Here is a 27,381-nt window from a genome sequence, read left to right as displayed (position 1 = left end):
TTATTATACACGGTATTCAGTCTAATCATTAGTGTCTGCTATTCTGTCGCGTGTCTTTAGAAATGCACTGATGGCCAAAGCAGATGAAGCACAAATTGTTTGAGTTAATTTTGTTGCATGCTTGAGTGAACAATTATTCCATAATCACATTGCTGCTATAAAGCTGTCTAGAAACCATCGCTCAAAGCAAAATCCAGGCAATTTCCTCCAGATGTCACTGAGATAGATCAACAATGACAACAACGGAATTCAGGAATCATTCAGACATGCAACGGCTTGCTGCTTTTGGCCCGGTACACTTTGTAAGCAGTCAAACACTTGATAATCGAAAAGGCAAAGTGTTTTTTATATACTTGCATCCCACTAAAAATGGTAGGCAACAGACTGCTCGGTGCCTCCTCTCTCCGTAGCGATTGCATTACAGTGTGACAGAGGCAGTATCTAGACTGTCTTTCCACCCTCGCAGCCCCGAGTGCCTGTCTCTGTCATTTGAAGTGTTATCTAGTACCGAAGCACTCTTAAAGCAGCTCTATTGGCTACAGACTTAATTGATTTGGAAAGTCTCCAACTCCACAGTGGCCAGGATTACATACTAATGTTGTGTGTATGTGTGCATTAAAAATGTAAGGGACCCTTTCACTTTCCACTTAAAAACATACCGGAGAGAAAGAGTCTTCAAGCAAAGCAAACATCCAGTGCATACACAAACACACGGCACCGAAATGCCTTAAATTCCAGAAAGTTAAGACATGTCATGGCACACCTGAAAAAGTGAAAGCAGCAATTCATATTTCAAGCCTCGCCTTCCATAATTGTCCGTCTTGATTGCCATCAAAACAGAAAAGAAAACGTGCAGACGTCAGATTCCTTCAGGCATTACCAGAAACCAAAGCGCTGTAGGAATTCACAGGATACACACACACCTGTTTATCCTTCAGTACTTCCGTAAGAAGGCAACACATGTCCATGGATTCATCTTTCAAAAAGGACTTATTCATATTCTCAGTCACGAAGTTCATCAAAGGCTCACTGACGTTAACACACTTCTGAAACTAGTGACAGGTGGGTAACTGGCCACTGGGTAAATCATAATTTTGCTTCTGAATAAATATGCAAACCAACAGTATCAACAGGATAATTTCATGCAGATGCAGAAATTGTTTTGCAAGTTCAGACTTAAAAATGCAAACCTGTATTGAACAGTCATGGCTTATGGTGAGTAATGTTGGGTAAATTGGCATGTACAAAAACACCATCCAAAACAAGATTTGCAAAAACTGACATCTTCCTTGAAAAAAAATATTCCTTTCTTCTCCTCTTATCTCCTAACTATGGAAGATAATCGAAGTCATTAGCCATCTTGAAAGCCCTGGTTACAAAATAGTACCATTTATAAGATTCATTAGTCTATTATATTTAAATAGTCAGGTATGAAGGGTTATAAAGGGTTTTGAAATTAATTGCTACCGGAAAGTCATTAGTCAACATTTCAAAAACACAGATAACTACAGTATATCTGCAAAGACATCACTATTTTGTAAGTAAAAGTCTTAAAATAATTCAGAACTTTAGAAATAATGTGTTTTGATTTCAGGACAGCGATCATTTTGTGAGAGCAGGGGTCATTTTATTATTATCATTATTTTTTAAATAGTAGCTCATTTTGGAGTGAAACTGCTTGGAAATAGAACCGACTAGAATATCATTTAATTCATCTTTATAAAAAAAACAGTACCATAAGCTTCAATAACATTTCTGTTTTTGGAATAATGAGCAGTGAACGTCAGGTAGTTTATCCGTTCCAAAATGGATATAGAGCATTTTATAATTTAACTCTTCACACATCTTAAGGCGTGTTGGAATGAAAGTCTTCATGTGCTCACCTGAAGCAGAGCAGCGGCCAGGTAGACGGCCATGAAGATGGGAGTCAGGGTGGTGTGGCCGCTCTTCATCAGGTGGATGGTGTAGAGGAAGATCAGGTGACCTGGGACCACCAATAGGAGAAGCACCTGAGCAGAACGGTGATTGGCTCCTGAGAAAACATGTGGAGGATGGAGGAAGGGACATTAAAGTCACGATGAAACCGCATTTTAAGAGAGCACTTGCTTATGTGATGCATTTCCTGTTGAAACAGGATGTTGGGGCGGGACATAATGCGGGGAGGGACCATTCAAAAGTGTAAATCCATGGGATATCAGTTAGGGAAGGCTGTACTATTAGATGGGAGGGGCAGGATTTTTCAAAAATTCAATGGTTTTATTGGTTGGAATTTTTATGTCTCCTCCTGGTACACAATGAGGTCACCGCTAAATATTTTCCAGAAAGTAAAAGTAGTGAGATTTTGATATAAAAATATAACTTTTTGTATTTTTTTTGCCATAAATTGTCAAATGGGTGTATGGTATGATAGAATGAATTTCAGTGCAACTTTAAAAGTGAATGCAAAGCATCACCAGTAGAAATGAAGAGTTTCACTGCAAAAGGAGACATCCACCATTTAGAAATGTAAACATACTCAAAATAATTGATTGCATACAACTACAACAAAGTACTGCTTTTCCAATATATTGAAGATGGACGACACTGACTGGCTGATATCTGATTTTAATAAAAGGGCATTATCGGTAGTTACCTGTACCGCAGAAGGTGCGGCAGGGGTAGTAGCACCCCTTGGCCTCCTCAGGAACCTCCCCAGGAGCGCTGTGGAAATGCAGATGAGTGGAGATCCTGCTGGACTGAATAGCCACCAGATTCCCCCCGATACCTGGAGATGACAGACAAGGAAAACAGGGCTCACGGTCTATGGTGGCAACACAGACTCATAAGAGGGTAAGGGTAAAGTCAATGACAACACTAGAGAAAAGAGCAACTTTTTGAGCATTTTTCCAAACTTTTTTCCAGAATTTTCAGATCTCACAGCACAGGAGCTCTGAAGGTTGACACCGCTCTGTGCTACAGTCATTTTAATCGCTTTTTTTGGTGCAGTGCTTTTTTCTCGTTGGGACAAAGCATGAGACACCAGTGATGAATGGAAACAGCTTGAGAAGCAATGAATAAACATTGGGGGACAAACAAGTGAGAGAGAGAGAGAGGGAGAGAGAGAGAGGGGGGTGAGAGAGAGAGAGAGAGTATGAGAAAGATATTTTTCTGTTCCCCCTTCATGTTAGATTTTAATTAACATCAAGCAGAGGAACACTCTTCATGAGAATGTGGCACGCCATCTGTACCGGGAAAAAGCGGGGCCATTTTGCATTCAGTAACAGCAGCTATCACTCACTTTCCCTTAGGCAAATAACACACAGACAAACTTCCTCTGTCTTTCATCATCGTACCCGCAGTCTGGTGACTAGCTGGCATCTAGCCAGCGCAGGATAGCTCGCGCATAAACACCAAACCTCCAGACAGTTGGGCACAAAGCAGCTCACGAGAGGAGGAAAAGGCTTTGCTCAGAGTTTGTGCCTCTATTAGTGTCAAAAACCGTGCAGGGTAGAACTAAGGAACGTTGGATAGGATGAATAGGATTCTTCCTAGAGCTCGAACAATTAATCGAAAAAAAAGAAAAATCGAATTCGCAATATGGACTTCAATATGGACTCTGCAATTTAGAAATTGCAGAGGCTGCAATTAATTTCTCAAGAGACAGTTGCATCCAAAATAGATTTCTGAACAAGGTGTTTTAGAGCTGCAGGTAATCTTTGGTCCATGAATCAAGTACAATATTGGTGAAAACCTTTCATCACACTCAAACTCAGTAAATCCTGCACACTGACATCAAATTCTTTTTTTTCCACAAAATCACTTTTCTGCAAACAATTTTAAAGTTCTAACAAGTTCTGACAAGAAAAACTTGTGATGCTATGAAGCAGTTTAAATCACATTTGCAATATTCTGTTTATTCTGCAATCTCAATTTGATCTCTCAGGTTTAATTCTTCCTTCAGAATCAAAAAACATGCATCATTCAAATGCTTGCGGTTCGGCGGGTAAACAAATCCAACATGTGTATAACGTGGTCAGCTGAGTCACTGAAGCGGTCATGTATACCATATGTGAAGAAAGAGAGGGAGAGGGGGAGAGAGAGGGGTGTGGGGGGGGTGTCTCTGTGTTCTCCCCTCCCAGCCATGCTTGTTGTTGTGGTGAGTATATTAAATTAGACCCCACAACAACCTCCGGGCAATGTCCACTTAATTCAATCTATTGTGGCCCTTTGTCTCCCTGGTGACATTTTATTGGAGCAGTACCAGCCGTCCCAGGGCTTCTAGACAGACATAACTTCACAACGTACATTCACACTCCCCCCCCCCCCCCCCCCCCCCCGTCTTTCCCCTTCCTCTCCCCTCTTGCAGCATCTTCCCTGGTGCTTCTTGTCCAAATTATGAAGTCCACTGATGAGGTGAATCCAGGTCAAAGCCATTATCCCTTATTGATTTCCCATATTAAATCAATACCGATCACAAAGGAGGAGATGGAGATAAAGAGAAGCTGACGAGTTACAGAAGGATGAGACAACGGAGAAGTGGATTGTGCAAAACTTAGTATCAGGAAGGTGTCGCTAATATTTTGTACATTCTGTGTATATGCTGTTGAAATGGACTTTAAATTTGGAAATCTGTAAAGTGCAAGCATCTGTAAATCTATCATCAGCCATCATAGCGAGAATTACTTTTGGTCATTAGAAACTCTTGATTTTCATTTATCAATATCCTATTCTTTGCTGCTGATGCAATGACCCGCCTTCCTCTCAGGGATTAATAAAGTTCATCTTATTTTATAATATTTTTGACTATGCCGATCTCCCCTCCTCTGTCTTTTTGGGGGCTTGGGTGAAGGGTGAAGGCTGGAGGGGGGTCGGTGATGTCCTTACACCCCAGCAGGGGGTAGAGGTGGGGTGACAGAGGTTTGGGGGGGTCTTTGCTTATCCAGGTCACTGGGTCTGACAGGCGGGGCGAGGATGAGGAGGATGAGGAGGTTCGGGGTGCAGCGAGGCTACGCTGGAGCAGCAGGGGGTCCCCGCTCCTCTCAGCTGGGCCGCTCTGCCCAGAGGGGGGAGACAGACAAACTGTCTGCCCGCCTGCCCGCTCTCATCTCGTCTTCCCTCCTCTCCTCAAGCTTTTATTTAGTTTTGCTTATTTGTACAGTGCTAAAACAAAGAAGTGAAAGGATAAAACAAACAGTGGTGACATACAATGGGGAAAAAAATAATAAAAACACGGACAGAAGAGAGAAATTGCTTATTTGTGCAGGTGAGATGTAAAATACACACAACCTCAAAACAATCAAAAGAAGGAAAAAGACAAATAAATGTCAAAAATGTGAAAAAGACGAGCAAAGATTCAAGACATCTGACATCAGATGCATGGTGGAAAACAGCAGAGCAACATGGTGCATAACATAGCAGGGTATCTGCAGGTTTCAGGACGCCAAATTTAAGACTTTTCAAAACCTTACGAATGCTACCTGGAATTAAATTAAGACCCAAATGCCAAAATAAAGAAAGGAAGCTGGAAAAAGCAGCCTATTTCCATAGCAAATGGAAGTTCTGGAACTATACATGGCCAGGATAAGAAAAAAGAAGGAAAATTACAGGAAATTAATTGGTAAGGGAAGTTCAATTGTGTTTAGTAAAGCAGATACGGTTACAAAGATACAGATATGAAGCAGAATAAAACATATTCTGCTCATTGTATCATATAAACCCTGTTCTATATTAACTTAAGAGTGGACAAAAAACCTATCATTGCATGGTGAGAAATGAGATTCCTTATAACTGTATTTAAGATATTTTAATACTTTTTAAGGGCCTTAAATTTAGGTTACTTCTGTTGAAATGGTTTTCTCCCTCCATTGTACACTTAACCTGTTTATTTCTTTTCTTCTTGTGCTCTATACATCTCCTTCTCCACTCCTTTCTAATCAAACCATCCCAACAGCATCCTCCCACAGCTCCCTCTGCCCTCTCACCAGCCTCTTTGTTGTGCAAGAGTGTATTCTTACTCTTGTTACAATAGGAGGTACGGTGCATTTTAAACAGCTAAAATGCACCAAAGCCCGCCTCACTGTCTCCTGATCCATGAATAATATGTTGTAAATCAGAGACAGTTGAAAAGGTATGCTGAGACCTGAGTTCTCCCGACACCGCACACACACAACGCAATACAACTCGTACGCACAAACAGACACACACGCGCAATTCCCCAGCTGTTTTGTGCCTGGGATACGTCTCGGCGGAAAACCAATTAGAGACAGAATCATCTTCCATCTCGTTAAATGTCTCTCATTAATGCCGTTTAATTAAAAGCTTATCTGTTGTTGTCGAGGTGCCAGAGCCCTGGCAACCGTGGCCGAGCCCGTTAGCGATGGGAGACGGGCGGTGAGAGGAAATGGAAGAAGAGCAGTTTTATGAGGTGGAGACAGACGGACAGGTTTCCGTCTGGCCGCTGCACAACCCGCAAACCTGTCTCATTATTTTGCCCAATTATACTGATGACATTTTAAGAGTCTTTTTTTTTTTTTGGTAACCTTTATTCATCCAGGGAATGTTGACTGAGCACACTTGCTCTTTTTTTAGCGACACCCTGCTTCACGCTCACACACATTCACACCTGGGAGCTGAAAAGTATGAAATATATTGACTCTATGGCCTGCCATCTATCTTCTGTTTACATATTTGGTTTCTATGTCAGCTCCAAGGGTCACAAATTGCATTAATTACAAAACCGAGAGGGTAATAAAGGCAAACAGCAATACGGCATGGTTTCTGCTTTCTTTGCAGTGTAACATTTTAATGGTAGTTATCCTGCCTTAAGTGCTGTTGGAAATATCATAATTACAAGCTGAGTGCACATGAGCGACCCAACAAACTGGGAAAGTGGGAATTTTCCATGACACCCGAGTTGCTCAGATGTGATTGCAATTATGGTAAAAGTGCTGCTTAATACAACATCTTCTCATAAATACATTAATTAAAACATCAGTTACACAATGAATTAATATAACCACAGTCTTCTACTGTTGGCAACTGAGCAGCTCCACTGAGCCGTTAGGGGTTAAAGGAAAAATCCACCCAAAAAACACTTTAACTGTTTAAAAAACAGCTGTTGGCGATGTACCTTACATTTGTGGCCCAATTTTGTTGTTTGGTGGTGTATCATTATTATTATTATTATTATTATCCCTGCAGATAACTGCCAAAATGTACATGATGTGATGCCTAGAATGGAGTTTCATTTTCAGCTATCTAAAACAAACACCAAAAATCATCAGGTTTTGGTGTCAGTCCCTCAGAATCAAAGAGCGAGGGTTAATAGACCAGAATGCAATGCAGCCATGTTGTGTAGACATGCTGCGTCTTTCCATCCAAAATATTACTATTTTCCACTGTCATCAATATAGCTGTCCAGATATCTAAGAGAGACCATTAGCGAACTGAAACGACTGTAGCAGCTATGTCTAAATTTATAGATCTTTTTTTTTTTTTTTATGGATTATATATAGAAGACCTTTTTGTTTAAATGCGATGGCATGACATTTAATTAACTGCTTTATCGAAACAAGTGAACAGTAAGAATACAACACAAATGTACGGGAAAAAACTAAAAAAGTAACATGCATAACATTGTTTATACTCAGCAGTTAGACATGCACACTTAAATTTACTGTGCATTTTGGAGGTATCAGGCAGAAAAAGGAGCAGTCTGGGTGAGACGAGCACCAACTGCACGCTGCTGGCCGTTTCTATGGTAACCACGCGTGTAGCGCTTCACGTTCCGTCTGTTTACGCGGAAAGCGGGGAGCGTAGCGGAGAGGACTCGCGGGTCTGCGTGCGCCGTCCCGCTCGCCATCTGAAAAGCGCATTACTCATTGTCTTCCCCCACCCACACTTCCCCAGCTGGTGTGGGGATCAACCAGACCGAGAAACAGGACTGGAGGTGGGACGGCCAAGCGCTGTGTCCCAAAATCAACTTGGTCTCAGCCAGCAGGCGACCAGATTTTCAAATTCCAGCACTGGTCCGTCTTCACTTGTGCTGCACTTGCACGGAAGGGTCGATACGGGACTCGATACGGGACTCAGGACTTGAGCAGTCTGTGTCTGAGATTGAGTGACTTTTTTTTGCGTTTATCTCTTTTCTAAATCCCCAAGGATTTAAGAAGCTATTACATTAGAACCCGTATTCGGCCAGCCGCTTGTTGTCTGTGTTTGCACTCGAGATGCAAGTAAATGCAAAATGAATAACAGCGAAATCTTGAAGGCGTTCAGGATGGAGCTAGCCGTGCGTATACTGTGACTCACCGTTGATAACCGGGGTGTACACTACGATTCCAGCCAGGTTTGGGTCGGACACCGTTTTGTCCAGGATGAGCCCTCCGATGCTGCAGAAGACAGAATGAACAGATCATAAACTGATATTATTATATTTGTTTGTGTGTGTATGAGACAGAGAGAGGCACTGACAGAGACACATACTGAGAGAGCGAGAGAGAGACAGAAAGACAAGAGATAGAGAGTGAGAGTTTATTGAATTGACTTCATCTCAGTGGTGTCCAGAGCCAATATTTGTGAGCTTCTCTATAAATGTCAGTGAAAATGCGGCACCGGCTGCACTGAGTGTTGAAGAGCAAACAATAAAGAGACAGGGAGTAAGAGAGAGAGAGAGAGGGAAAGAAAGAGAGAGAAATGGAAAGATATTTGAATTGTTTTCAGCTCATAGTGTCCAGGGCCAATATTTGTGTGCTCCTCTATAAATGCCAGAGAAATGTGATATCACCTGCACTGAGCGTTGAAGAGCGAGCACTAGAGAGAGAGAGCGAGCGAGAGAGAGCGAGACAATTATTCTCTGCCTAGTGGCTGTATTTGTAAGGCTGCCAGGCTCAAGGGTACCCGAGGGTGTATGTGCTCGGGTGCTGCAATTTGTTTAGTGGATGAGTCATCAAGCAAACCAGACACTGTGAGTCGCAGACGCAGAGTAGCTGTTCTTTCCCTTTGAAGACTAAACACTCACACACACACACACACACACACATATATACACACACCTGCTGATGACCATGGCAGTGATGACTGGCTCCCATCCGGAGTACAGCAGGGTGCGGCTGGCGGGATGCTTGGAGGAGATGACCATCCACAGCGGAGTCAGAGACAGGAAGAAGGCGCACACCAGCGACGACACATACGGGTAGGAATCTGGAGACAGAGAGAGAGAGAGAGAGAGAGAGAGAGAGAGAGAGAGACGAGACACCGGTCAAACATTCATTTGTTTGTTTTCTTAACCTGCTTATTCCTGTCCGTGGTCACGGGGGAGGGGGGGGGGCTACTGGCACTGGGGGAAGAGGCGGGGAGACACCTCGGACAGGTCGCCAGTCCATCACAGGGCAAACAATCACTCACACCTATAATTTAGTCTCCAGTCCACCTGACTTGCATGTCTATTGAATGTGGGAGGAAACTCACATAAAAATAGGCAGAACATGCAGACTCCATACAGAAAGGACTGGGAATCAAACCCCGTTCCCTCTTGCTTGCCACCTGTTTATTATTATATGAAAAGAGGAGATTGTACTCTCTCTGACACACACACATTCTCTCTCTCTTGCTCTCTCTCTCTCTCTCTCTCACACACACAATCCCCTCACTTTCTCTCTCCCTCTACACAACCTCTTTTCACTCTAAAACTACAATATAGCACAATGCACCTATTTTGGAAGAGTAATTAGGGTAAAGCACCTGCTTGGTACTAGCTAGGTATCCCCCCCTCCACCCACCCACCCATACACACACACACACACACACACACACACACCACCAGATGTTTCCAGCAGGATCCTGTCCCACACACTAAATAACTGTCATTAGGAAACAGTCCCAGATTTATTATCAGATGGCCTCGTAGGTAGAGTACAGAAAGGGGCTACTGTTCAGCCGGCTGGCTGTAATGGGCTGTAGCGGGCCTGCAGTCCTGCAGTATAAAGCCGAGGCAGATATGTCGTCGTGCTCGGCTAGAAAACAGCTGGAGGACAGACAGAGCCTTCTCCCACAGCGGCCCACCTTCTTATGAAACGAGCTTAGAGACATCGTCGGGGAATCAGACGCTCGCTGAGTTTACATGCACAGAGTAAGCCGACTATTGGTTGTCTTATACGGGTTAAACTGTGTACATGATCCTTTGACACCCGGCGATGGAGGATCGCTGTTGCCATGAATAAACCAGTGAACAAACCAATCAATATTTCTGCCCGGCTATGGCAGAATACATACCACAGATAGAGCGGCCTGCCAGGAAAACAAATGTGAAAAAAGTGAGCCTGCCAGCTGCCACTGCCAGTACATGTGAAAGAAATGATATTATTATTATTAAATATTTATATAATTATAAGTATTGCATGGTTTTTTGATGGTAGAAATGTACCCATAACCCTGTGCGAGTTTGCAAAAACTAAAAGTGAAAGGAATAAGATGTTTCCATGCAGCAGTAACCCGTTTAATCTGGGAGCAAACCAGGCATCTTAACCGGGTTTCCCATAATCGGAGTATGAGCTTCTCCTGGTTATTCTAACCGAGTTATGATGTTTACATGTGTTTCTTGAGATTTCTTGAGTTACTGGATTGAGAATTTTACGTAGGTGTAAATGCAGCTGGAGTCTCAGTACTGAACTCCAGACCCAAGACCAATATATTCAGCACAGCCTACATCCTACTTGACTCCCACCTTACCAGCCAGTCCTTTCCATTTGTCTACCTCATTCGTTCACTTCTCCTGTGGACTGCCCTGGAATTGCCCAGCGCTCTCATATCCACACACACACACACACACACACACAAACTGTGGCCCCATTTCTTGGTGTTCGTGCTGCACTTGCTCTATCTCATGCTCTCATTATCCTTGCTTTTATCCATTGTTGTATCCTCTCTGTAAAGCACTTTGTAACAATCCTGTTTGTTAAAAGCACTCTATAAATAAACCTGAGCAGACCTGACTCGGCTCCAGTGGCTACTTTGTCTAGCCAGTCTCTCATCTCGCCTCCACCGGTTTGCTTCAAAATAGGACCGTTTCTATCGTAGATAATCACGTGATTTGAATTCCGTTTAGCTGTGAGTAAACTGGCCATTAGTTCCAATTTAGCAGAAAACCGCCGGCATGGCTGGGCTGGAGAACAACAGAGCCACTGTCCTGAGAGTGACACAGCCAGACGGCCTCGCTGCACTGCCCTGAGATGGAAATATGGAATCTGAAAAGTGCTTTATTAAATTTAGCTCAGCCTGCTAAACTGTTCCTTTCAGAGTTTTTTTTTTTGTTTGTGCTAGTGATGAATGTCTATTTCATACAATCAGACCTGACCGGGTTAGTTAATTTGCTACACTTTCCAGAGGAAAACAGCTTCCAGTGCGCGCTGTATTAAGTAATGCAAGGTGGCGCAATATTGGTCTGGGTGTGACATGAATTAAACATGTGGAATGTGTGGTGGGAGTAAAAGAGACGGTCTGTTCTGCAGTCGGAGGGCAGCGCTGCCTGGGACAGAGTGTGGCAGGAGTGACCTCTAGTGGCCGAGACAGGGAAGTGTCTTACCGGACACCTTCACCTACAAAGAACCCCAAAAAGCAAAAATCTAGGGTTCACTTTACAACCATTTCTAACTGATGGAATTGGGACCCAATTTACAGATCTTTTTCAAATATTTTTTGGCATTTATTATTTTCTACATGTTTTGCAGGACTGTAACAAAACACTTTTCAAGGTGCTACATGTAGCATCTTTAAACATCAATATACCATTGTCGAATTAATTATGACACCTTTTTAAAAATTACTGTAAACAAAGAGACCATGGTCGAGAGAATTGGTAGCCTTTATCTCATGCTGGTGGTATTGTTAGTGCTAGTGTTTCCCAAAATGAAGACAACATCTCACATAAACCTTCCTGGTTCCTGCTGCAAAGAGGATGTATACACTTCTCCCTCCTCAGGGTGCGCTTGATTTTCTTTTGCTTTACTGAACAGGATAAACATTGTAAAAACAACTAGTGAAACTTGAGCTCCGTTTGTGCTGCTACAACAGGACCCACTTCCAGTTTCATGCTGTAAAAAATCTCGCTTTGTGCTGTAAAGCCAAAATCTGATGACACACAATGTAAAATGCAGAGTAGAGCCTGCCAATGTCTCTGTGATGGATTTGTTTGTTTACGGCAATTAAACTAATGTCTCAGAATGAATGTGGTGATGGTTTACTGATGTTAAATTGTTTCCCTGTGACCGTAGGTGATTCTCCTACCCAGGCAGTTGTAGAGGCCCTGGCTGATCCAAGCCAGGATGGCCAAGGTGATGAGGTCACCAAAACTGGCGGCGATGGGCGTGGCAACGTTGTCTGGGTTGATGCCCGTCTTCTTCGAACCCACAATCACCCCCACCATGATGATACCTGGACAGGACAGGACAGGAGGGTGGAGTGCTTAAGTAATGCTGAAGCGTCGCATTCACGGCGACTTACACACACCACACATATTATGCAAGCATGTCATCATCGAATTATCATAAACACAGTCCTTCAGCAAGAGCTAAGTGTTTTTGTAATCATAACTACTTATTTTTATTTCAGTTAAGCAAGTATGTGAGTCAGGGAGATTAGTTACAGCGATTGTCTGGCGAGGGGACGAAAGTAAACAGGTTTCTCTACAGGGACAGTATTCACAGTTTATTTTGGACTGTGATACTCTTTGGCAATGTGTGTGTGTGTGTGTGTGTGTGTGTGTGTGTGTGTGTGTGTGAGTGTGTTGCTACCTTGCAGCAGGGAGGCTATGAAGGCCGTGGCCACGCTGCTGGAGCAGAGCAGCACAGCGTGGCTCATCTGGAACTTTCCCTCTGGGATCCAACCAAGAACCACAGCTGCCACGGCCGCAAGGAAGCCCACTACAGTAGCCTGAACCTGGAGGGAGAGAGAGAGAAAGAAAGAAAGAAAGAAAGACAGAAAGAAAGAAAGAAAGAAAGAAAGATAGGATGACAGAAAGAAAGGACGAAGGAAAGGATGCAAGAAAGGACGAAAGAGAACGAAAGAAAGAAAAAAGAGAAAAACAGGAAGAAAGAAAGAACAAAGGAAAGGATGTATGAAAGGATGAAAGAGAGAACCAAAGAAAGAAAGAAAGGATGACAGAAAGAAAGGACAAAAGAAAGGATGAAAGAAAGGAGGAAAGTAAGAAAGAAAGCAAGAAAGGACAAAAGGACAAAAGAAAGAAGGCCAAAAGAAAAGATGAAAGAAAGGACGAAAGAAAGAACAAAAGAAAGAACGCACGAAAGAACGAAAAAAATAACAAAAGAAAGAACAAAATAAAAAGGACAAAAGGACGAAAGAACAGATACAAGAAAGAATGCAAGAAAGGACGAAAAACAGGACGAAAGAAAGAAAGGATGACAGAAAGAATGAAAGAAAGGACAAAAGAACGAAAGAAAGGACGAAAGAAACAAAGAAAGAAAGAAAGAAAGGATGACAGAAAGAAAGGACAAAAGAAAGGATGAAAGAAAGGAGGAAAGTAAGAAAGGAGGAAAGTAAGAAAGAAAGCAAGAAAGGACAAAAGGATGAAAGAAAGAACAAAAGAAAGAATAAAATAAAGGACAAAAGGACAAAAGAACAGATACAAGAAAGAATGCAAGAAAGGACGAAAGAACGAAAGAAAGGATGAAAGAAACAAAGAAACAAAGAAAGAAAGGATGAAAGAAAGGACGAAAGAAAGGATGAAAGAAAGGAGGAAAGTAAGAAAGGAGGAAAGTAAGAAAGAATGCAAGAAAGGATGAAAGACAGGATGAAAGAAAGAAAGGATGACAGAAAGAATGAAAGAAAGGACAAAAGAACGAAAGGACGAAAGAAAGACAGAAAGAAAGAAAGAAAGAAAGAAAGACAGAAAGAAAGAAAGAAAGAAAGAAAGAATAAAAGAAAGGACAAAAGAACGAAAGAAAGGACGAAAGAAAGAAACAAAGAAAGAAAGAAAGACAGAAAGAAAGAAAGAAAGAAAGAAAGAAAGGACGAAAGAAAGACAGAAAGAAAGAAAGAAAGAAAGAAAGACAGAAAGAAAGACAGAAAGAATAAAAGAAAGGACAAAAGAACGAAAGAAAGGACGAAAGAAAGAAAGAAAGACAGAAAGAAAGACAGAAAGAATAAAAGAAAGGACAAAAGAACGAAAGAAAGGACGAAAGAAAGAAAGAAAGAAAGAAAGACAGAAAGAAAGAAAGAAAGACAGAAAGAAAGAAAGAAAGACAGAAAGAAAGAAACAAAGAAAGACAGAAAGAAAGAAAGAAAGACAGAAAGAAAGACAGAAAGAGATGAGAGTCAGGAGGCAGGAGAGATGAACAGTGTTGTTGGTGTCAGAGGTGAACTGATCCAGGTACAGTACAGGTGTGTTGTGACGTTGCGTAACAGGCCGCCTGCACACTTAGTTTGTGCTGACTGGTTTTGCCGCCCGTTCTTCACAACACTCTGTCTGTCAGGAAGCAGTTATCTGCCCCGGGGTAGATGATTAGCTCAGCCTGTCCCGGGCAGCGCTCCACGCTGCGTCACGCAGATACAGATCAGATACAGATCGATGCGACGGCCTCGCTGAGCGGCCACTAGGCCTCCACCGATACGGCTTTCTCAACACCGACACCAACGCCAACGTTTCTGGACAGAAGCTGCTGATAGCTGAGATTTAGTGCCGGTATTCAGTATCTTTAAATTTGACAATTTTCATGTCAAATATTAAAAAAAGAATAGAAGCATTCAGCCGTTCCCTGCAGAATTGTATTCTTTGCAGGGTGGAAAAGCCTCTGAAACAGCATTTAGACCGAAAAAAGGAAACTTAATCATGAATACTTGTGTGGAATCTGATCAAAATGTCAGACTAGAATCAGTTCATGTTAAGGGCTTCCCATAGATAGATAGATAGATAGATCAATACAGTAAATATGTAATCAAACAACAGATATCTGAGTTTACCTGCTTCAGTGCCAGGTTTCCTATGATGAGATTCCACTTCTCTATGGGAGAATCCATCTTGCCCACGTTCACCTGTATGGGGAGACAGGACAGAGTCAGTAAGAAGCGTTCACCAGGGTTCACATCGTGGCCCTGATGTAAAATTCCATGACTTTTCCCTAATTAAAATCGGAGCGTTTCCATGAACTTAATATTCTATCCCTTCCCGGTTTGTTAATGTTGTTATTCAGCTCATAAAATTCCTCAAATGGTAAACAGGCTGGTTTCCACTACAGCTGGGTTTGTTGTGAGGGAAAACAGCTGAAAACCACCAGCTAATGAAATGAATGTGTGGAACAAGATGTAAAATACATCCCAGTATATTCCTGTTAAGTGGCCTATTTGTAAAATCCCTGCAAATTCCCTGATTTTCCCTATCTGGACATATGATATTACTGTGCAGAATATAGCTATCTGCAAAGATTTGTTTATTCAGGAAAACAATAAAATGAACTTTATTAATCTGAGGCAAAACTGAAGAAAATAATATATTTTTTTCTAACTGATGATTGGGTTTTAACACGTTTCAAGCTCCCAACAGTCATCAAATGAACTCAATCGACACACAAATGAGTGTGAAAACTTTCAATTCATGTAAGAAAAGAAAATCTCCAATACTGCAGTTACATGGCTTTTCTGTGAAAGCAACAATATATTCCTGTCTGGTTTCCACTACAGCTGAAAACCTCCATCTGATGCAATGAATATGTAAAATACATTCTGGTATACTCCTGTAAAGTGAGCCATTTGTAAAATTCCATTACTTCCTAACACTAACACAGCATGCAGTGTCAAATAGTGAAAAATCATCTATTTGTACTGCTGTGCTGTTTTCATATCGTTGTGTGTATCATTACTTGTTTTTACTGAAATTTATTTATCTTATTTAACAAGGCAAGTTGACTAAGAACACATTTTTTTATTTCGCAGCAACAGCCTGGGGGGAGAAGCTGCAGCAGGAGGGAGGTTTTATAAATAAATCACCAGCTAATTCACAGCTTAGCCTCGGCAGAACAACAACAACAGTACGAAGGCAAACTGGAAAACAAAGCCGAGAGAAGGGGCACGGCTCCTGCGGGGGAAGTTGTTTCCACTGGAGAACAGTGAGAAATATTAGCCCACACTGAGCCGCGCTGTCCATGTTGACACAATACTGTGAATGTGGAGCCTGTCTGCAGGGAGCCGGGGGCGAAGAGGAAAGGCCAGAAACCAAACAAAGAGGGAATTCTGCTCCGTCACTTCATCAGCCTCTTCTGCCTCGACCGCCGAGAGGCAGATACAGTGAGAAAAGTCTCACACTAGGATGCACTTTCTCATCTTGATTCTTTAGGTAAAAGCGTTTTTGCTCCTTGGACTGAGCATGGCACTAGGGCTGCAACTAACGATTATTTTCATTATCAATTAAATGAACTAGGGATTATTTCTTTATTTTTGGATTAATCAATTAATAATCGAGTCTATAAAACGTCCAAAAATAATGACAAATGGCCATAACGTTACCAGAGCCCAAAGTGATTCTTAAAATTGCTTACTTAGTCTGACCAGCAGCCAAGAAAACCCCAAAGTATTCAATTTAATATGATATGAAACAGAGAAAACCAAGCAAATCTTAGCATTTGTGAAGCTGTAACCAGCAAATGTTTGGTATTTTTACTTGATAAATGACTAAAACGATAGACTAATCAATTAATCAACTAATCAGCAGAACTACCACTGCCATAATGAGGTGTTCAATTCCCACTAGGATCACCAAATGCTGGAAATGTAGGCGCTCATGGCACTGTAAAGGCGTTTTGGGTGAAAGCTTCCACCAGCAGGCAGACATTCCACCAAACGGCAAATAAATTCCAGCTCTCTCCCCGGCCCTGCTCCCTTTTAACCCCCGTTTGCTCTCAGCAGATTGAAGTGGAGCGATAAATTTGCCATCTGACTGTTCAGCCTGGCCTCCCGCCTCCTCCACAGGAACACCCCACCCCCACCACCCCACCTCCCATCTGCTAAATCAGCAAATTCCTCCACTAATTCCCGATCCCCCGAGCTATTACATCAAAAGCCGTTCAAGATTGTCTCGGTACCAGACGTGCCAAACTTTTCGCCAAAACAATTTTAACTTTGAACAGGTAGGAGACTGTGAAAGCAGACACAGCTGCATAGACAAATGGGGGCAAATGGGCAAATGGGGTTAGCCGTCCCCCGGAGGCTTTACGGTCCCGTTTCCCTCTCCATTTCACCTGACAAAGAAGAAGAAGTAAGAGCTGTAATGACAGGCTGGGAGGGTTATGTCACGGACACAGATGACCTGACAGATAACCAACAACTGAACAGAGCAACAAAGGCTTAGTCTATGGAGACAAGACACCACCACAGAAAGTATGACATGATTACACAATTACACACACACACACACACACACACACACACAGTGACCTCATACGTCTTGTGTGCCATCCACAGCAGCACACAGCTACAAGGACACGTCACGGTCTGTTTCAGGGTGGTGAGGCAGACTGGAAAGGCTAACTGGAGCAGGACGTTCACAAACAGCCTTAATAAACGGGTCAGTGTGTCATTCTGGCTGTTTTCGGAGAGAGGGCTGTGTGTGGTTTTGTGTGTGTGTGTGTGTATTTTCTCACTTCTGTGGAAAGCCAGAGTCTCCTAACCATGTCAGTGTGTCATTCTGACTGTTCAGGGAGGGTTGTTTGTGCTTACATGTGTATAATGTGAAGCTTTGATGCTTTATCAATCCCTGTAGGGAAATTCTCTTTATGCTTGCCCCGTCCAGGGAGGTCAGAGGTCAGCTACACATCAGCACCCATGGAGCTGGTAGGGATTCACTTGCTCCGTGACACTTCAGCAGCTTGCTGACACAGAGCTAGAACCCGGGTCGTCTGGCTGAAGGTTTAAGGACAGTCTCTCTAACACTAGGTCTCCCTGTATGTGTCTGTGTGTATCTCTGTGTGTGTGTGTGTGTGTGTGTGTGTGTGTGTGTGTGTTTCTCTCACCGCTGTGGACAGCCTCGAGGCCAGTGTCATCTCCAGGTTTCCCTTCAGGCCCAGCAGGGCAGGAACCAGGATGAAGATCTCTGTGATGTACCTGAAAGCCTCCCAGTGCTGCGCAGGACACGAGGAAAACAAGACAAACAAGTCTTAACACGTCTGACCTTACAATCATCCCCCTTTTCACGTAGCCTCATTTTACATTCAAGCTAAAATGCTGTGGTAACGTATAGATAAGGGGGATTCCAACGCAGCGCCGCTCAACAGCTCAATTTGCATGAGGCTATCTGAATGTTTAGCTTAAATCAACAATGTCAGACTGGTTATCCATCCTCGTCTGAAACCCTGTCACTAACCCAATATGGGTTGGAGAGCCTCAGTATGTATGTATTTTCACATTAAAATAACAATAAATAGGATATTGAGATGGGAATGGGATTTATAAATTGGCTTTTCAGTGATGTTCGGGACATTTTGGGGCATATACCATTAGCTGCATGTGTGACAAGTGAAGAACTGGCTGTGGCTATCAAGAAGACGCTAGTGGCCGCAGCGCAGGGAAGCCATAGCAACAACAATGGCCAAAAAAACCCTGAAAAAACAGCTTAATTAAACGTGTGACAGACAAGAACATCAGCGCTGTTTCTTATTTTTGTTGCAGATTGGCTGTGTTCACCATCTGCTTCTTCAACAGCTGTAGTGCTTTACGGATGTCGGTTCCCTCAGCTCCAGGCTGGATGTTGTTTCAAGGTAAACAGTTCATCAAGATGACTGACAAGTCTTGAGGCGACTCGTCAGTCATCTTGACCAACTGAGAGGGAGGAGGGCGGGACAAGCAATACACTTCCTGCTTCAAGGGATAAAAGTTGCATGTTGTGGCTTTAACTGCAGAGGTCGGCTTACCTGAACTATATCCAACACCATGCCAGCCGACACCGTGCCAAACCCAGCCAGCAGGAAAGGCAGCAGGATCTGCAGCGCCATGGCCAGCGGCGACTCCTTGGGCATATTCCGGGCAGCGGACCCCTGTCCTTCCTCTTCATCCTCCTCCTCCTCGTCCGCCTCCTCCCCGGAGAGCCTCCCCTCTGGCAGCATGGGCTCCGTCTCGGAGTAGCGCCCGTCGCCGCAGTCGGACAAGGTCACAGAGGACCGAGCGGCCCGGTCCAGGTGCCGCCGGCCCTCGGCGTGAGACGTTTCGGCCCGGTAGCCGTTCTGGTGCGGCCCGGCCTCCGGCTTGGCTCCCAGGTCCACCATGGCCAGCCGCTCCTCCTGCAGCTTGGTGTATCCGGTGGGGACCATGGTCTGGAACAGAGAGGTGATCCGTCCGGAGGGAGCAGGCTTCAGGGAGAGACCGCTCCACCCTCCACCCGCTCCGCTCATGCGCACCGTCAGGCTAGAGCCCAGGGACTCCCCTATAGCGCCCCCCAGAGTCTGGATGTTCATGGTGCGTTCGGAGGCTGCCGTGTCTCATCTCCTGTCATCCAGTCTAGGGGCAGTGTCAACAGGGGGCTCAATGAAACTGGTTACGCCGGCTCAACAACACCATCCATGTTGTAAATTAGCTGCAGGGTCTTTTCAGCCTGAAGAGATGAAATGAGAGAAGATGACATAGGACAGAGAAGGAGGGAGAGGAGGGAAATCCATCCTAAAGCATGCAAACTGATATTCTGTTCAGCTTAGACAGCTGAGTCAATCCTTGTGAACAGCAACCAGAGAACCAAGGCTCTAATCATCAAGATCCAAATGTCATACAATGTTTAAACATAAACCAACTGTTTAAAGCTATTCAAAGAAAAATCATTCCCAAAACTGTCATTGTTTCCTTAAAGTTGATCATCTCCCATTCGCTGTCATTATAACAGCTACAGGACCTTGGATCTTGAAAGCATCATTGAGAAAGTCTTTGGTTTCCTGTTCCTCTGGGAAAGGCTTATTTGTGATCACAATTCAACACTGGACAATCCAAAATCATATTAGCAACATAGGTAAATAATGTTTATGTGTGGTTTTCCCCCTTTCTGAGGCTACCACAGCCCATAAACACACCAAATTATACATCCCTTGTCCATATTTCACCGTATTATCAGCATAAATGAATTTCTCTGGCCATTAGGAAGATGCAGAAACGACTGTAGTATATCACAATTGTCTGAAGCAAATTACTAAATCAAATTATTAAAAGCTACAACCAAAGCAGGATAGCTCATGTTACAGCAGTGACTGAATATAATTTAGAGATATAGTGGAGGGTAAATCAGCCTCAACTTTAGTGAGTTCAGTTCCTTTACAGACTGACAGAAATCTAGTATGCATCATAGTGAGTAACATCAAACTAGTCACGAGGATAGGGGGAAAACAGAAATTAGTTTATGCTTTTCTGAAAATATATTTTTTGTTTATACGGGTTGTTGTTTGCATTATGTTGATAACAGGCTGGCAGTCATGGGTCAGTTTACCCACAATTTTATTTATCACTAAATCACTATTTAGGCCTTTAAATTATGTGTCTGTCAACGTCGGTTTATAGCATTTCTGTCTCAACGTAGTGATTAACGCGTTATTCGTTTAGACGTTACGACAGAACAAGCTAATGTTTGCTGATACCTAGCTAACCTGACAAACATTACATAGTTATTTTCACAACTCTAGCGCTAACGGTAACAGGGTACAATTTAGCTAACAGTCTGAGCTAGCTTTAGCGGTGGGGAAATCAAAACAGTGGGAATCTCATCTCTCCTATGTTTTGTGCGTGGAAGAGGAAACAGTTTGGCTAACGTCAGTGGCTAAAAATTCAAATTAACGTTACTCGATCTATTCGTGACTTTTAGGCGTTTTTTCTCTTCCTTAACTTACCTTTCGTCCTAACTGAGATATTCCATCCAGGATAAGGATGCGGAGCTTCCCTGACAGCCAGGCAGACAGCCAGCTCGTCAGAGCAAAAAGTGCCACCAAAGATTGTCTATGTTCTAGAAGATGAATCACCCAGTGGTTGAAAAAAATCGCTAATCTTCCGGTCTGCAAAAGAGGGCGTTAACCCTTACGAATGCGCTCTCCTCCAGCAGTTTACCCTCAGGCAGAGACAGGATAACCACAGCTGTTACCATAGTGACAGTGCAGTTTTTTTCTTCCCCCTAGGGTGTCCTGAAAGACTAATTCACTGCTGGAGGCTTGCTATGCCTAGGCCCCACTTACAAACCCTGTATTCGTCTCATTCGTCCCTAAGGCCCTTGGTTTGGTATGGGTATAGTCCCTTCCCCTTCAGAGCACTATAACCCATCCTTAGCTCCCATAGGCCTAGAAGCTGGAAAAGGGATATTCCCTGAGTTCCCCCAAGAGAGAGGGCTAGTAGTTTTACTTTGCTAGATTATGACCTATCCTTGTATCTAGACTCTATTATAGTCAACCAAGTTTAAAGTACCCTGGCGGAAAAAGTGTCACCTTTTGTGGTCCCATGCTCAGAGAAAAGGAAAAATAAAAATAAAAGAACGGTGCAGTCTTGGCGTTGTCTTTCTGAGTTTTTATTAAAGCTAAGTTCACTACACAACAATCCCTTTCAGAGGGTTCAGCTGTCTGAAAAAAAAAGGAAGTGGTCTCTGTCTATCTGCAAGAGAAGAAGCACACTAAATTCTAGCAGCAGCAGCAACAGGCTGGATATATATAGCATACGTCTGTGGGGTGTTTCCCCTCTCCTCTAAACACAATTTATTATCATACATCAGCCACATGACTACAGTCATAGGCGGTTCTTCATTTCTTATTATTTCTTTTGTCACTTGTTCTTAAGTTATAGTAAACTTTGTTATTCTCTGCCTTATGGTGCTTAATCCCAGGCGGTACATATCTTAATTCTTTTCCCGAACATTTCAGTTTCTGCAAGCGAAGCAAAAGGCATAATACAAAGCTTAATATTATTACACATGTCACTTGTGTACAGAGCACAGCAGCATACAACTCACAGACACTTTAATAATACATACATGTCCCCAGCTGTATATATATAATTCACAGGCCCTTCAGCGTATTAAGTTTACATACATGTCACAAAACCTCTATAGTGGCTTATATCATGAGGTTCCTAGGTTACATACAGTTCATGAACTGTTTTTGACACTGCTTGTCGCATGTGACTCCCTGAACTCGCCTAGCTGCCTCTCTCTGTCTCCTTTCCCTTCTCTTTTCTTTCCACACATATTTTTTCATCTGTGTCTTGCTGACCCCTGGTCCTGCCCTCTCCAAGGCCCGTTGCATCCTAGTGGATGGGTCTACAACCCCTCGCGCCATTCCAGCAGCGGGCTTAACAACAGAAAAAAACCTACATTTTTAAACCTGTATGTTGTATAACAATACTTTCATTTTGAATGTAAAATAGCCCAAATAAACCTTGAATATTTATAATGGAAGATATCTGCAACAGATCTCGCAACTTTTCCATTAACACCAATGGACTGAGACAGAGACTCTGGACTACAATTTGTTCCTGCCACGCTCCGAAAACACAGTACTTCATACTAGTTTATAGGATCATATTTGTCAAACATCACAATACTAAATAGTATTCAGCTAGTAGGACAGTTAGCTAATTCATAAAGCAGCTACTTTATGTAAGAGCCTTCATGAATATTCATTACCCTTTAACCATTACCATGCAGGCACGAAACAAGAGCTGCTGCTAAACAAAATATGTTTTTATTAATATAAAGACTCATAGTCTTGAAGATGCTATCAATAGCTTACTAAGACCTCAAACATCATGCTGACTAAATCAAATAAGCCTCCAACAGACAAAAAAAAAGATATTAGGCCAAACGTGAGAGACCCTCAGAAATAAGCAGGAGTGAAACCTCTCGCTTCACTTGAACGCTTTCTGGTCAGAACAAAAAGTGCCACACAGATATTTTGATTGTAGTGCGCAGGCGCAGAGTACACCTTGTCCACTTTGGCAGTTGCCCAAATGTTGTTTGAAATACCATCACAAAGTCCAGTCACACTACATATTACATTTAGCCGATTAATTCAGAGTGAAGCCTTTAACCGTTTTAGAAGGTTGTTTTGATGCTTTTTGTGTTTTTAGATTGCTTCGATATTATCCCACACTGAGTTTATAATCAGTTGGTATGACTCACACATTCATAATAACCGTTGGCTCAATCATTGATAACCAACCATAAACATCCAGGCCTCACCCAACTTTATAATGCCGAGCCTCATCTTGTGAGCTACTCCCAAACAGCAGAGGGCGCTGTATAAAAATGTCGTTGAAATATTTATTTTCTTACCTCCCACCCGGATGTTGCTCTCACCAGCAACACATGTCGATTCAAAACTAATAATCCATGATCCTATCACCTCAGAAATGGATCTAAACAGCAAGAAAACGAGCTCACAAGACCTGCTGTCATGTGGCAGCGGAGGAGGTTTGGATATTTTTCTTTGTTGTTAACGTTTTTGGAAGTGAAATGTAGATTAAACTCGCTGTATTTAGCTTGCGAATATGTCATGTATGTATGAAATGGGTGAAATGAATTTCCATCTGGGTTTACTGAGGTTTAATAAGCTTGTTGGTTTTAATTTCAGGTCTCCACGACAAGCTTCTCCTCAAGCCAAAAACCAGCAGGTCTTTACAGACGGAGAGAGTCCCGAGAAGCAGCGGTGAGACCTAACTTAATGTCCCTGTAACTGTAACGTTACTCCATGTTTTCTTGCTCATAAGTTCTGTTTTCTGTCCAATGTCTGTATTTATTAGGTGATGTAATTTACATTTTCTTGCAGCTTTTGCCGTTTTTCTCAAGCTTTATCCCATCCCATGTATGTCTTGTTTTGGTGTCTAGTTATTTACAGTACAGTAATTACAGTCATTGTATATTCAACTAGGTGTCTTCCTTTAACTCGTTTTTAAAAGCACACTTTTTTTAGGCTTGCTTTTACCTGAATTATGTAGAGTCCCTGTTATTCAAATTGCTCCTCTTGTTTTACTTTTACTCGATGTGAATGAAGCTTTTAATAGTTTAATGTATTCTATTCTCTTATCTTCTATTGTACTTTTATTTATTACACTTATCCTTTGTGAAGCTCTTTGTAAAGCTCTTTGTAACTTTGTTTTGAAAAGTGTTATATAAATAAAGTTCTTATTATTAATTTCAGAGGGATACTATACTAATGTCACAGCAAAACTTTAATATTTCATGCAGTTGCTATAGGTCAAACGATTGCACCACAGAAAATGCTGTTGTATTGTACTATTTGAGATTTAAAAAATACCATAAAGTACAATAAGGCTACTGTAAAATCACTATTGAGAGACTAGAGACAAACTACAAGCCCCTATCAAAATATTAGTGTGTTTTTTTGTGTGAGGCAGGGCTGTTCCATCGCTGTCTTCATGCTGATAAAGCTTTTATTTATTTTCTGCTCTGTTGTGAGCTGTGTCATTACAGCACACCATCACTGTCTGTCTGTCTGTCCTCTGCTGTGTTCAGTGCTGGAGCGGCTGCAGAGCTTCCTGCCCCAGATGGCCGAGGCCAACGACAAGCTGAAGCAGCAGATGGACCAATCTCCCGCCGGACACTTCGACATCGAGAGCGTGGAGGAGGCGGAGAGGGTCATAGAGATGGTGAGTCTCTATCCTGCTGTGGTGGGGAATGTGAAGTCTGTGATTCATTCAACCGCCCTGCAAAGACAAACTGTATGAACTGGAAAAATTAGCTCAAAATCTTCAACATTTTCTTGCCAGGAAAAACTCCCGCTCCGCCATCGCTATCGCTACAGAGCTCAACAGCGACCGCCCACTTTTGAACGGCTCCGGTTCCAGGAAGTGAATTTCAGAAAATCCTTATATAAAGAGTTTTAAGCCTGGAACTAAGCCAACCAACTACGAGATGAATCGTGACCATTTGGAGCAAAAAAAATTGGAAAACAGAAAAAAAAAGGCAAAGTTTTTTTTGTTTTTTTGTTTTTTTCCCGTTTTCCAATTATTATTTTTTTTGCTCCGAATCAAATGTTTTATGGTCACGATTCATCTCGTAGTTGGTTGGCTTGGTTCCAGGCTTAAAACTCTTTATATAAGGATTTTCTGAAACGTCAATGGAGGAATGAATGGGAAATTCACTTCCTGGAACCGGAGCCGTTCAAAAGCGGGCGGTCACTGTTGAGCTCTATTTCTCTCATAGTTCAGGTTCAGGGCCGTTCTCTGGGGGTTGTCAAAAGGCATTCTGGGAAATGTAGGAAATCACTAACTGAAGAAGATAAAGCAGGTTGAGTGGAAAGTAAAAAAAGTAAACTACAACACTTCATCACAAAATACATGAATAAAATGCACTGAACATCATAACTTGATATCCAACACACTGTAAGAGTATCCAGGGATCAATTAATGATTAATTTGTCTGCAGGACGTCGCCCTGGTGGAGCTCAGCGGGTCAGACAGCGACTCGGAAGACGAGACGTCGGACTCGGACTCGGAGTCAGACTCGGAGGAGGAGGAGAGCGAGGTCACCGAGGAGAACCTCAAACTGCCTGGAGACAAAGACAAGAAGCAGAAGAAGAAAGCCAGCATCCAGGTCCTGGACCAGCAGGGGGATTAGGAGGAGTCACAGACTTTTTGGGTCCTTTTTTTTTTTTTTTAAAGATGGATGTGTGTTGGACTTCTTCGCCCTGCCAAGTGATGCGGGTAAAACTCTCACCAAGGACAAACCTACTTTCTTATTTGAGGGAAAAAGAAGGTGAAGGGATTATACACCTTCATCATGGACTGAACCCTGCCATGTGTTACGGACACGAAGGTAACCAGTGAATGGAGAGACGCAGGCTTTCCTAATCCCCATGGGAACAACAAAAACAACTATTTTGTACTTGTTGAGGTCACGGCTGCAGAAGTGCCTTTTGTTTTTTCGGAGCCAGAACGGATACAGTGAACGCCTCATCAGTCTGTAAGGTGTGTTTCAGTGTGCCGGTCATTAGTTTGCCCTCTGACCTTTTTAATTGTATACAGCAGAGTGTTAAAGCAGAAATTTGATGCCCCAGTTTTTATGTTGAAAGAATTTCGGCTGTATGATGCACAGTTTTATGGTGGAATCACGTAATGTGGCTGAAGGCTGACCCGTGTTTTGGACGGCTCTTTCACTATGATATGGTGATATGGTTGAAATCAGTGTCATGATAATCATAAGGATTTTTTTTTATGTCGATATATATCACAATATAGCTCACGTATGCAAAATCACATGTTAAATATAATCAAATTAATGTTCATCCCATTGAGCAGAATGGTAATGCTAGGTGTGATGTCGAAACAAAACAGAAATTTTCACGATTTTCCTACCATACCTCATTTTGTCAGAGTTTTGAAATAAAATGTGCTTGTTATCATCAGTTTAGACAGACAGAATTGTGTCTCACGCTATACCAAAATCACCAAGTGATTCCACTGAAAGACGATAATAAACGATAATATTGAATTATCGCCCAGCTCTAATTGAGAATACACCTCATTATTTCCTTTTAGGCCACAGAATATGTGTTGTTTCATGAGGGAAAATATGCAATTCCAGACTAGGATGCGTTTCTCAAAAATAAGTATTATTATTAAGTCTGTGGCAATGATAATAAAGACTCTGCCTGTACGCTGCTGCATGCAGGTTTTAAAGAGCAGAAGCACAAATGGAAAGCTTGGTTTATGTGAGCTACAGATGCCAGTTTTGCTAGAAATCTGAATTTGCTGGCAAATATGATGCCAACTTCTTTTTCTCTTAAGAGTTTGTGAGATCTTTGGTGACTGTCCCTCCATACAGCAGGGGCAGATGCACAATATCAGTCAGTCTTATGTAACATGACAGCGATAGACTGATGATTGGTTCACAAGAAATACTCGACAGCTGTTTGTTATGCAGACCAGATATCAGAACCAGTTCCACAGCATCAGTTTCCCATAACACTCTTCATATTAATGTCCAAAACAATCCATGTTGGCAGCCGCTGATCCAGCTTCTTCAAAACAGAATGTGACACTTTCTGTTTGTGTCTTTGTGTGAAGACAGTTCAGCTTATTGGCTCGGGTGTTCAGTAGCTGCAATATTCACTGTGAAGAAACATTACTGACGTTTGGTTACTTGCAGGAAGCGTGGGAAATTAACACCAGCCACCAGACAAAAGCTGGTAAATATTGGCTGCGGTTATAAGTTTGTCTCCTCTACTAACTGTCATTTTGAAAGGTCTGGCTGGCTGGTGAGAAAAAGTTAGTTTCCTCATCTGCACACAGATCAGAGGGCCTCATTTTGTAAAAGATAAGGACAAAACATGCAGTAATAAGGTCATGATACCAACATTTTGACTTTGGTACCGATACCAGCCCAGGTTTCACGGTTTTTATTCTAAAATCATATCATGACCAAAAAAAACC

At 42.5% G+C, this 27,381-nt stretch overlaps 2 protein-coding genes across 2 annotated transcripts in view; one reads left to right on the top strand and one right to left on the bottom strand.

Moving 5' to 3' along the window:
* slc41a2b (solute carrier family 41 member 2b) overlaps positions 1-20,965 on the bottom strand; it is a 30,873-nt gene extending 9,908 nt beyond the window's left edge. The window contains exons 1-10 of the mRNA XM_071910097.2: positions 20,841-20,965; positions 18,891-19,567; positions 17,994-18,101; positions 14,953-15,024; positions 12,768-12,912; positions 12,262-12,408; positions 9,033-9,180; positions 8,290-8,369; positions 2,633-2,764; positions 1,884-2,032 (exon numbers count right to left, since the gene is read on the bottom strand). Coding sequence (XP_071766198.1) covers positions 1,884-2,032; positions 2,633-2,764; positions 8,290-8,369; positions 9,033-9,180; positions 12,262-12,408; positions 12,768-12,912; positions 14,953-15,024; positions 17,994-18,101; positions 18,891-19,430 — 1,521 coding nt within the window. The 5' untranslated portion in view covers positions 19,431-19,567; positions 20,841-20,965. The remainder of the gene's footprint in view (positions 1-1,883; positions 2,033-2,632; positions 2,765-8,289; positions 8,370-9,032; positions 9,181-12,261; positions 12,409-12,767; positions 12,913-14,952; positions 15,025-17,993; positions 18,102-18,890; positions 19,568-20,840) is intronic.
* Positions 20,966-23,288: 2,323 nt separating this feature from the next.
* Positions 23,289-26,546, top strand: nopchap1 (NOP protein chaperone 1). The gene is made up of 4 exons (XM_071910098.2): positions 23,289-23,401; positions 23,562-23,636; positions 24,464-24,597; positions 25,376-26,546. The coding sequence occupies exons 1-4, from the start codon at positions 23,341-23,343 to the stop codon at positions 25,565-25,567; spliced, it is 462 nt and encodes a 153-aa protein (XP_071766199.2). The 5' UTR covers positions 23,289-23,340; the 3' UTR covers positions 25,568-26,546.
* The last annotated feature ends 835 nt before the right edge of the window (positions 26,547-27,381 follow it).

The sequence above is a fragment of the Centroberyx gerrardi genome, chromosome 24 (genome assembly GCF_048128805.1).
Source record: "Centroberyx gerrardi isolate f3 chromosome 24, fCenGer3.hap1.cur.20231027, whole genome shotgun sequence".
NCBI classification, from domain to species: Eukaryota; Metazoa; Chordata; class Actinopteri; order Beryciformes; family Berycidae; genus Centroberyx; species Centroberyx gerrardi.
The sequence above is the reverse complement of the archived record's forward strand: the minus strand, read 5'-3'. Positions and strand labels throughout refer to the sequence as shown.